Genomic DNA, 12,356 nt, shown 5'->3' on the forward strand with positions numbered 1-12,356 from the left:
CATAAAGATGTCATCACAAGTAAAAAGAAGTGTTTAATACTCTATACAGCCCATCGTTTACGGTTTTTCTGCCCATGTGAAACAATTTTCTCAATCAAAACGAGCAGCTGTGGACATGAAACCTGAAAATGGTAAGCGTGTGCGGTTTCGATGTTGACCAAAACCAGATTTCTGTCTTGCAGAAGAAAAATGCAAGAAAAGAAACCCTGTGATGACGCAAACGGTCCTGAGACTACAACCAAGGACATATGAAAGCGTTTCACGTGCCATTAACTTGGTGATGCACGCGGATATGAATCAAATACACTTTACTAATACAATTATACCTGCGTATGACAGCTGTAAAATAATGGTTTAATAACAATCTGAACTCTGTAGCTTGCTTTGTATGATTATTCATTATAGAATTTCTAATCCATTTTTATCTACTTTAGATGGATGCACATATGTGAATAGGATTTGCAAACCAGTTATCTTAAAATGTTACTTTGTAAAAGCTTCAGGATACAATAACAGTGTTGCACTCACACTATGCAACGCATTATTACACAAACAATCGTCCAGAGACAAGCAACAGATGTTCTTTTCAAAAACGTTGAAGTATCAACAACAGAGGATTTTAAAAATTCAAACGAGGCTTAGGGTGCTTTATGAGTGCTTTTTTTAAATGTCAGTGCAGGTGCAACAGCGGGCATTTCCAATAACAAAAACAAACGTCAGAAATATCTGTCAGCAAAACGACACAACGCACAACGGGTATATTGATAATTAATGGGTTTTAAAAACTGCACTGAGTCTAATGATATTATGCTGAAAGCCACTAGTCTGGGTGATGAAAGTAACTTGTCACTGATGTGTATTAATGAGACCCAACATTACTTTTCAAAGAATGTTTGATCAAAATAATTTAAGACGAGGAGGAAATACGGCGTAGGAGACAGTATAAAATACATTTTATCTATTACTGTGCTTAAACAGCTTGAAGGATACTGTTCGGAATTTGACACTAGGTGGCGACTAGAATGTTGCAAACGAATTTTTTAAAGATGAAATATATAATTGCAGGTCTGCTACTAGACTGTAGTTTCTATGAGACCACCCCCAAAGTATTTTTAAAGTCACAATAAATAATTAATTCAATAATGTTTTTTCCCCATGAAATAACCTTCCAAAATACCATATTTACCCCAGTAATTATTCAAACCAGCCTTATTCATATCACCTCTTTACAAGGATCTCAAAAGAGCTTTATATACAGGAGGGGATCCACTTCATCCGATTCACTGAAGTGTATTACCCACATCGGTGACACCTGGCTTTGCCACAACACAGCAGTTTGGGTTGAGAAGAGAAAAATTGCTGAATTAAAATTAGGGACTCCAGATTGTGCAAGACCAGAGTGGAATTTAGCCAGGATACTGGGATCAACAGTTTTACTGTCATGTCTGTTGAAGGGTGACAACTTTTATAGCACAGTGTCCCCAGTCTCCATACTCTATAGATCAGTGCAGAAATTCTGGAACAGTGGGCTAAGTGGCACCTACTTAATGGTCCATCAACTCTGTATCCACAACTTTATTTCCTTGTAGGCTGCCCATCACATCACATTGAAGCATCCTGAATTTGAGAAGTGAAGTGAAAAGCTGGTGCTCTCAAAATTCCCAGTACATCCTTTTTCCAAACACTTCATCCAAGCATTTGGATAAAGACACAGACACACATACACTCAGTTTTCGCCCTGGTCTTTACCAATCTTGACCCTCTAATAATCCCCACCTATAGATTGGCTTCATCACTCTGTTCTCCTCTCCACTGATAGCTGATGTGTGGTGAGCGTACTGGGGCACTATGGCTGCTGTCGCATCATCCACGTGGGGGCTACACATTGGCGGTGGTGGAGTGGAGTCCCCGTTACCTGTAAAGCATCCAATGTCCAGAAAAGCGCTATATAAGTTTATTATTATTAGGTCTGGTTCCCCTGCGACCCTAAATTAGATAAAATTGTTAGAAAATGGATGTATTTTTATTAATCATAATCACTGTATTATTAAGGTTCTCTAGAATACTGTTTCAGAACTCTTATTTGAAGGTGAGGTTTTTTAATATAAAAAGGTGATGCCAACAAATAACCCAAGAAAAAATGAAAATATAGTTTTTGGTTGTTAGTGATTTTATTGTTTTACTTTAAATAGAATTTGTACTGGGTTTTACTGGTTAAGGCTTCCTGGGGTGTACAGTATGTTTTCCACTACTTGGATTACATGTCAAGTAAAAAAATATAGTTTTGTTTCATAGTTCAACAGTTTGTTTAAAGATGCGAAATTACTGAAAAATCCTTCAAAATGTTATCTATTTCAGTTTTCTCTTTTTTAGGCCTTAATCATCTGAACAAGTTTTTCATTATCAAGTTTAAAGCCAATGGTATTAATAATTTATTTTGTGTTAAAAGAAAAGAAAAAATCTAATTCCGATAATTGTGATCAGTTTAATGCAGGGACAGCCTTATAACACTCAACAAAATGTGTCATATTTAAAGAATATAGTGTTGTAATTAAAATAATGGCATAATTCCAGTGAATCGTGGGAAAAAATGTCTCGTGAAAGAGACAGAGGTAATTAATTATTATGGGGTTGCTTAGCATAAGATGCGTTCATCACCTCATTTATTTAGGAAATTGTTTAGACATAATTAAAAAAGGCTTTCCAAAAACTGAAAGAAAGATTAAAAAATGTGACATAACTCTTAACTGCAGTTGAACCTGCATGCTGGTATATTATGTTTTTATTAAGGGAAGCATAGCAACACTATATAATGTTGGTGATTACATGTGTGGTTATTTGATAATTTATCAATTTGTAGTAGCAAACATCTGTTATGTCTCCTTGGTTTATTAGGAACATAGTGAAATCAGTTACAAGTTTGAGTCCAACAAATGCTAGACAAACATCTTAGTTCAATTCATTTCCATTCATTGCTAAGGTATTAAACTCTGAACTTCACCTGATGCAACTCAGGAAATGTAATCATCACCAAAGGCACCCAATCATTGAGGCACCAAACTAACTAAGGCTCATAATCTTTCTCTAACCACTAGTTATACAAAACTCACAGTTTGGACTATGGGTACTTTCTGTCATGTTATTGTACAAGATCAGATTTCATGACTGACAGATCTTTTCTCCCATTCCTTTTAGTATTCTAGAATAGGCGCAGCAAAGTCAATTTGGCCATAGGCCAGTTGCGTAGCACTGGGTATAAACATCAAACAAGAGAAGAGGCAAACCACAGCCAAACTGTCTGGCTACAGAGTGATGCCAGGACATCTTGAAAAGTTTATTGACTAGTAAAGGCGCTGTATCGATCAAGGTTATTTAGGGCCCTATACAGAGTCTTTTGCAGTACAGAAAACATGCAAATGCATTCTTAAAGGGTAAACATTGAATAAATGCACCATTAAGCCTGAGCACAGTAAATAATTGCTTGCATTTTCATGGTTGGTTTTTATAGTACATTGTCTGTTTTTTTACTGTCATAGAAATGAAAGGTTTTAAAGAGAATATAGAGGACATGGGATCAACTGCATTGAGGCTGTTGTTCACAACAAAATGCTCAAATTAATCTGTAATTAATTTTATCCCACGTAATTACAAAGAGATTTTTATTTCACACTGAAATCCCACTTTAAACGTATATGTTATTTCTGAAAAGTGTTTTGTTATTCATATCCTGTTCTTCCATGCTTCGTAGGACCACCGCTTCAGTGATGAAATTGATAAACTGACGGGATACAAGACTAAGTCTCTGCTGTGCATGCCCATTAGGAACAGTGATGGGGCGATCATTGGAGTTGCTCAGGCTATAAACAAAAATCCAGGTGGTGGTCTTTTCACTGAAGATGATGAAAAGGTAAGAGTACCATAACTGTGTACAGATACAGTAGATAAACAAACGTCATCATACAGGAAAATAAAAGGTTCATTTCCTGTTCTGTGCTTAAGGACTGTGAGATTTAGGTATGTTCTGTATTTTTGTATATGTAACTATTTTATATTTTTTACAAAGCTTGAAGTTGTTGTGCAAGCCTACCGGAGACATTTTACCATAGCAAGTTAGTAAAATGATATAATTGCAAATATTCCGTCATATATACTTTCAGAGAATACAGCTCAGAAAATATATGTTCTGCACTTACAGTTGTACTTGAAAACTGAAGATAATAGCCTGGAAAACTGAGTGCATGTGTGGGATTGGAATGGAGAAATTTGCACACTCTTCTGAATTTCAGTGTTTTATACATACTAAAGTGTAACAAGCAGGAACATCCATTTCACAATGGCTCTGATCTGATTTTGAATGCCATATAAAATTTTATCTGGTTCTTTCTGCAACATTGCACAGTCCCAGAGACTTTCTCCCACACCACCTTATGCTGTAAGGATATGTATGCTGAGAGTCATCAAAAGTGCAACAAATTCTATTTGTTCCAATACTCATTCATTGTGTTTTTGATGGCAGCCAGTATTTTATCCAGCCCAACATTTATTGCATTCTCCTTCAAATGGAGGGTGTTCACATATTAGCGCAGCAAACACACTTTAAATTACAGAATGTTTTATTTGCAGTTTACACTATTTAGAAATCTTAAGTAAATGGCAAAGATGGGATCATTTTTGAACACTGCATCATTTCATACCACTTTTGTGAAATTATATTTGAATGCTTCATAACTAGAGAGAATCAAAACCCGTTTATCACAAGCTTAAAAAAACATAGGTTTTGTGAAATACAGGACAGGGATTTTTTAAAATAAAATCCAATCCAAAACCATATTTCTTTCACTTACATTGCTGAAGTCGGTTATTGTCAGGCTAAGCTGTACATGGGTATGAACTTCCTGTTGTTCATATAAACTACTACTGTTCATCACTCTTAAAAAGTGGAAAGATGTATTTGAGAAGGTTATGAAATAAAATGGTTATCAAGTGCTGGCTAGAAACATTTCACTTCAGTTTATTTGAGTTCACAACTGTACAAATGTTGTAATATGTGACCATTACAAACATAAAAACACCTTGTAAACCTTTTTCTTATTACTTCTCTCCTTAAGCACAATGTTCAATGTGATTTTTGAGACCTGTGATAAAATAATCTGTGACTTTGTATTAAGGAGGCACCACAGTGTGCTGTTGCATTGATCTGATACAGACTACACCTCAGCTTTTTTATACAAGATTAACAGTGCTGTTACTGTGTCTTGAAGCAGGATAGATTAAAGTGACTGATATTTCAAGATATATCTGTGGGAGTCATTGACCATTTTGTGCTTTTAAAAGCAGGTATTTGGAGTAATTCATGAATGCAATTATGTACGGTAGACATTCCAATTTCTGTACATGAAAAAAATACAAAATTCATTATTCTATCATTTTTATTTGTATAAATGTTATATTTAATAATAACCTTTTGCCCTTGCTGGGTTTTCATATACTGTAGATATAGATAAACCTATATTTATTAACAGGCTTTTATCAACCCTGTACTTAGTAGGTTATTCAATTATTTATATTTCGTAAAATAGAAAGAATACACAAGACAGTTATGTCATATTGAGTTGTCATTTTAAATATGTACAGTACCAGTGATTCCTACACATCTACAGTATATAGATAAATTCCCTTTTAAAAGAGTTTTTATACTTGAAACATAGTCATACACTTTATAAATTAGCATAAGATTCTTGGCTGGTTTGCTAATTTTCTGTGAATGGCAGTTGGGTGTAGTCACAGTGTCATTTTGCAGCTTTCCTAAGACATTTTGTGTTATCTGTGTAATACTGACTGGTTCAAGTTTGGTAAACAAGACAACTGACTATTATTAAGGAGAACTGGCCTGATCACGCATTCATTAAAATGACACAAAATTGTCTCTCATTAAACTTCACAGATTGAATTGATTGATTGAATTGTTACAAGTTGCACTTCCACTTTTCTTAATATCTGAAAATTTATTTTGTTTTATTGTAAATTTCTGTTTTGGGAAAATCAAAGCAGAGGCATAAAACATATCAGCCATTTAAAGACAATCATTCAGATATTTGTTAGTATAACTGCATTTCTATATGATGAAATTTATAAATATATGTTTTCTTTAAAAAAATTACAGCATAAAAAAAGAATATTAGAGTTGTTACCTTCACACAGGGCATTGCTAGTAACCCATAGTTTATTATATGAGAACTGTTTTTACTACCCACAGTATTTTGTAATCCTTACTATAGCAGTCACTTTTAAATACCTTAAACTGCGTGGGAAGGTTTCACAAATTATTTGGAATAAACTGGTGATGTTCTCCTGAAACAATTTGTTTGGTGTCTACAGACTAAGCTTTAAAAGGCTGAAAATTAATTTAGTAATTTTCAGCAAATTAGAGTTAAGTAAATATGTATTAAATAGGTCAAATAGAGGTTATTTTTCTTAATCTTTTACCTTCATGACTGCAAACCCCACATTTAAAATGTTTAAAAAGATAATAATGATTTAACATGGCTACCAGGGAATTAATACATCATACTGTCAGGAAATGTATGACACTACACCAAAGAAAATTCACAAATACCTCTTGAAATCACGACACCTTGAAAGTAGCTCAGAGTTTTAATTATTTGTATTTTATGCACAATATGCCTGTAAAAGACAAGGGGAAATCATGACCTTGCTATCCAAAATAATTTAAAAAAATCTGTTTCATCTGAATCAGTAAGGTTTAATAAATTGTTCAATAATAATTGTCAATGTCAATGACCTCTGGTTTTTCCTTTTAAATGAAACATATACTGTAACTCATTATTTCTTATTCTGTGTTGATTTTCCTATTTCAATTGATATTTCATACCATACTTAAGCTTATTACATAGAAAATATTAAGGAAAAGAAAATTAGCACTATACCATGACTACTGTCTACTGTCCACAAGAGGGTTGTGCTACTTTAAAACCATGTCCTCTACTTTAGCTTTTAAAACTTAAAAATATTAAACATTTTAAAGGGGAACTTCAAAGCTATTTTTATATTTCGGGGTTAGGCAGAATCAGCATTGATGAGTGCATTTTAAACTGCAATAAAAATGTACGCAGTAACTTATAATACTGCCAGCTTACATCACAAAATAGATTACATTTCCATGCGCAGTTCCATGTTCTGCGATTCAGAACGAGGCAACAAAACCTCTGGTGACATGAAGAGACCCAATTACATTGTACACAAGCAGGCTTGTGAATACATCTCTCTTATTCCATAGAAATATTGCTCTTGACTTTGAGATGCTTTTGCCAACAAATACTACTAACTTGTTAACTCTTGTTAGCTCACGTTGGAACATTTCTGCAGTGAAATGTCTGCTGCACAACCTGTACTTCTTCACTCGTACATCACATTACATTAGCCATTACAGTGACTAGTGAGCTGGAAGGGCTGCTTCACATCTCAATTCATGGCAACTCACACTCTCACCTGTGGGGTTTGCGACAACATGGCGGCTTATAGTACTTTCACAAAGTTCAAGACTTTGTACTTCGTTTCAAATTTATAATTTTGTTATTATAATATTTTGTTATTGGGATTTAATAACCAGTCTGAGAAACTGGGACTACAGTTCCCCTCTTAGGTCCAGTTTTCTATGAAATTACAAGCAAATAGAGTGCACATTTAAATCAGAAAGAAAATCAGAGGACATTTACCATAAATAAGAGAGTAAATGAGTACATAAGAGAAAATGAGTAAATCAGAACAGGAATAGAAATGGACTCAAATACACTTCTAAACCTTTTTCCACCAACACAATTTTACATTTTTATGCTCTGTGTTGCAAAGATAAGTGTATTAGAACAATAAGAACCTTTGAAATACATTTAAAATGCTTGAATGGCAATATTCAAAAAAGGTGGATGAAAATATTGCAGTTTCATTATTTCCACTAAAATTAATTTGGTGGAAAGATATTATACAGTATATCTTCAGAGAGGCACAACCTTCTTCCTTAGAGTTTATTGTCTGATACAAGGCAGTTCTTTTCGCAAAAGCCAATAAAGCTTATTTAAAATACTGCCAGGGTCTCAAATCAAACTGACACAGTTTGCATTAATAGTAAGAAGCAGCTGACCTCTGCTTTTCTTGTGTAAAGACTTATGTTCTAATTATTTATTAATTGTGATGTAGGCATTATTAGCAATGAAGGCTAGTATTTATTACTCAATAAAGAAGGAGCTGAGCAGGACAGATAGGGTTCCACTGCCTTAAAGTGCTGTGTTGTCCCCAGGGTCTGGAAAAAAGAATCGGAGATCAGCGCATTTTAGATTCTCCTTGTCTCTCTTCCCACACTTTCTGAATTTCCACTGCTTACACAGGGGTTTCTTGTGCCCAGGAGCTGTTGTCAGAGTGTCTGATTGCATTTTTTATGTTTCTGATTGCCAACTTAATCTGTATCCACGAGGACTGGGAAATCAAAGAATTGTCTTTATGGGAAGAGGGGGCACATTCTATCCTGACAGTATAGCTTAGGCTTCCATGCTTTAGCTTTGTTCTAAATATATGATCCAATCCATGAGAATCTTATGGTACGGTTGTCGTCTTGGTCGCCTGTTTCTATGACAGGAAGAATGGGGGTGGGTTCCTATGTCAAGGCCATGAGAACCACATGGGCTTGAAGCTTACATTCTCATTGTGTCTTCTTAAAGGCCAATTTATTCCACATGCGTTATGCACCCATGAAAAGACCTCTCAGCACAAATAATTACTGTTTTTATTTACAAATGCCACTGTCTGCTGTGTTCATATCATATTTAATTTACTTTTAAAGGCTTCTTTGGCTTCCGGAATGTTCAGATTTGCACCTCAGGGCAGCCAGGTCAAGGATGAAAAAAAACAAGAGGCTGTGTGGCTGACAGATATCTAAAAACAACTGAGAAAAACATAGTCTGTTAATGACAGTGTATTGTACTTTGATGCTGTTGATATTAGTGACGAGTGCAAAAGTCCTTAGGATGCAGGATGCCCTAGGATTACTTCAAATTCAAATTCAAATTCAAATAATAGAAATTAAACACCTTGCCTAATGTACAGCTCGAGTTCCCATCAGTTTGCACAATATTATGGAAGAGAAATGTGATTTTATTTTCTGAGTTTAAGAGAGCTCTTAGACTGTAGTTACATGTTTATGGAAAGTAATTGCTTCGAAAACAGAACCAACTGAGGTATGCAGACACCTTAGCGATCATCTGCATCTAAAATGTACAAAATGAAAAACAACATAGAAAATAATCAACTAGGTTTTATTTTTTAAGTAACATTCATCACAATACGGTATGCTGTGCTTTTTAAAGGAGGAGTTTGTACAGGTCTAGTAGAATGTTCTGTTGAATATGCACTACAAGATCTTGCTGTTGTTTTTATCTGATATGGTAGTCTTCTGTTCCAGAACAACATAGCTTCTAAACTGGTTCTCAGAGCTTATTGGGAGAAAATACAGTTTGAAAGTATCATATACATGTATGAGTTTTACAGACTCTAATTGGTAATGCCCTAGTGACCTGACAAGACATGATCATACATGCACTTACTATGGGGATGGCAAGAGCATAAATAATAAACGTAGTTCATGTTCCCCCTGTTGTAGACTCACTGAGGAATTCAGATGTACAGTATTCTGCCTTGTTCATTTATAGGCTTGAACATAACATACTTTCCTTAATTTCTGAATGTTTGAAGACAGGCATTCTCTGCAGAAATGTAATTTATAACTCTGTTGGTTGGATATGGATATTTAAAAACACACGTAGTAAAAGCCTGCTTTTGTGGAGTATCCTCTTCAGGAGAAACCAAGTATGATTTATTTCCCAAGCAGGGGGATCCCAGTTTAAGTCACAGCTGGAGAAGATCACTAATTGCCTGCTTTAATTCTTTACAACACAGCAACTTTCCAAATCGGTGGACTTCTAATTTACATCCCTCACTCACTTTGTATTGGTAAACTTTGTGCAGTATTGCCAAAAGCAGCTTTTCCCAGAAATGATAGATAACAAATAAAACTAACAATTGAGACAATTTCAGAGAATCATCATATAAACAACAAGTAACAAATGAAACAACACGAGAGCATGAATTGCACAGAATGATTCTTCACTGTTATACAATTCCAGCCTAGGTTAAAAATCAGCCTTTTTTCAAAACGTCTTAACCTGACAATTTTGTGAGGTGCACAGAAACTGTTTAAATATTACTTCACTGCCATTGGTGCTTGGTACATTTGTCGGTATGGACAATGACTTCATTTTCTGGACTTCAATCCATAAGGATTAACATATCTGTTTTTTTTTTGCCTCAGGCTCTAAATTATGACTTGGAAACCAAGGCCCATGAGACCATATGGATAGATGAAATTCCAATGCTCGTATATTCGTTTTGGTAGTATTTGCTTCACAACAAGGGCCTAGCAACGCTTGAATTATTAAAGACAGCTTTGTAAATACATTTTTTAAAACCTTTCTTTTGTTTTATCCTCCTCTTATTTCAGGTTCTTTCTTTCTTAGTGCTTGTTGGAATTAATTGTTTTTTTTTTTTTGGTTTACCACAGTCAAAGCAGAACAAAAGTGTAGCAAAGTACAGTAAACCGGTGGCAAAACACATTGAGAAGATGGACGTAAAGACCACAGGAAAACACAGCAATATATGTGCATTACACAAAACAGTAGACAAAAGGGGAAATTAAAAAATAAAAGAGTAAATTTACAATTGAAAGTCTTCTTATGATATTATGCTTAGATTTACAAATAAAATTAAAATGATCTAAACAAAGTATAAACACGTATGTTATTAGTAAAATTCTATACCTGTAATAGAGCATCTACTGTCTGGTGCAATAGTAAGAATACAATATATGTACATGGGAAACAACGACAGTCATAAAGTTTTCTATGGACGGGATGACTTGGTTGACTGACAGCTGTGGACCATTATGGAGTGGGTGATCTTAACAGTGTAGGGCTTTTCCAGTTTATCAGCTTGTATGGTTTTCAGAACAGTGCATGTACGATGTGCAGTCTCTTTGTACTGGCTTAATAAATAATGTGGCACAAGCTAAATCATGGGCAGAATGGTGGCACAGTAGTTAGCATTGCTGCCTTGCAGCCCTGGGGCACAGGGTTCAATTTCTGGGATGCTATCTGTGTGGTGTTTGCATGTTCTTCCCGTGTTTACATGGGCTCTGCTGGGTGCTGCAGTTTCTTCCATGTCACAGGGAGGGCAGGAGGGGTACTCTGAGTGCTACTGTGGCTGAGTCATCAGTCTATTTTGAAAGGACTCACTAGGGCACCCCTCCTGCCATCCCTGTGACACTCCAGCAGTCCAAAGACATACTTATAGATTATTTAGCTTCTAGGAAAATTCCCCTTTGTGAGTGTGTGTGTTTGTGTCTGTCCAGAATGTATCCTGTCTTGGGCCTATTACTTGATGGGATAGGTTCCAGCTCCCCTGCATCCCTGTATTGGATAAGGTGGTTAGAAAATGGCTGGAATGATGGCAGTTTTTTCCTCATAATCTTAGACACTGATTTTATTCACCCCTCAAACTGTGGGGAATCTTGAATTTGAGGTCTGAAGAAGCATAGTAACTGATTGGTCTTATTTGAATGACTAATTAGCTCATTAAGCTATGGTTCTGTACCACATTCATAGCATGACTTGTATGTGCAACTTGATTTTTGAAAATACAGTGCACCCTGAGAGGTAGTAATAACAATAGCAACAACTATATATTTCTCTCCATTAAAATGGCAGAAATACCCATCAATATTGTTTATGTTTTAGCTGCGGCTCGTTAGGCAATTGATATTATTGTTTGTATTCACAGATGTATTTCTATAACAGGAACATGATTACACTCTCAGTTCCTGCCTCTCTCTATTAAAGCAAATACAGTATGTTAGAAACATGGTTTGATTGCCTCATAAAATCACAGATTCTGTACTTATGTAGAAATCTATCCAATCTCTTGCTTAATGTATCAGAGTTCAAAACAGACTACAGTATGTGATAGCTACAGTTATCAAACAAGACATAGGAGCCTGCATGGGTTGCTTTGAATGAATATAATAGGGAGGACTCTGGGTAGGGAATCGACTACTAACGCTGATCATTTTGACAGAGCCTGCTGATGTGTAATGAGGTATTCTTTTGCACAGTAACCTATTTAATTCCACATAATGTACTGAGGAAATATAATGAGCTGTGATGAGCTACACATACTATTGGCAGTGTAGATGCAAGCAGTTGTGCACTGATGTGATTTTAAAAAGATTCAGATTT

General features: G+C 35.3%; 1 protein-coding gene across 1 annotated transcript in view; it reads left to right on the forward strand.

Moving 5' to 3' along the window:
* pde11a (phosphodiesterase 11a) overlaps positions 1–12,356 on the forward strand; it is a 90,130-nt gene that overhangs the window by 923 nt on the left and 76,851 nt on the right. Inside the window, exon 2 of the mRNA XM_088930710.1 lies at positions 3,749–3,907. Coding sequence (XP_088786836.1) covers positions 3,749–3,907 — 159 coding nt within the window. The remainder of the gene's footprint in view (positions 1–3,748; positions 3,908–12,356) is intronic.

Source organism: Atractosteus spatula, chromosome 13 (assembly GCF_055471065.1).
Source record: "Atractosteus spatula isolate fAtrSpa1 chromosome 13, fAtrSpa1.hap1, whole genome shotgun sequence".
Taxonomy (NCBI): Eukaryota; Metazoa; Chordata; class Actinopteri; order Semionotiformes; family Lepisosteidae; genus Atractosteus; species Atractosteus spatula.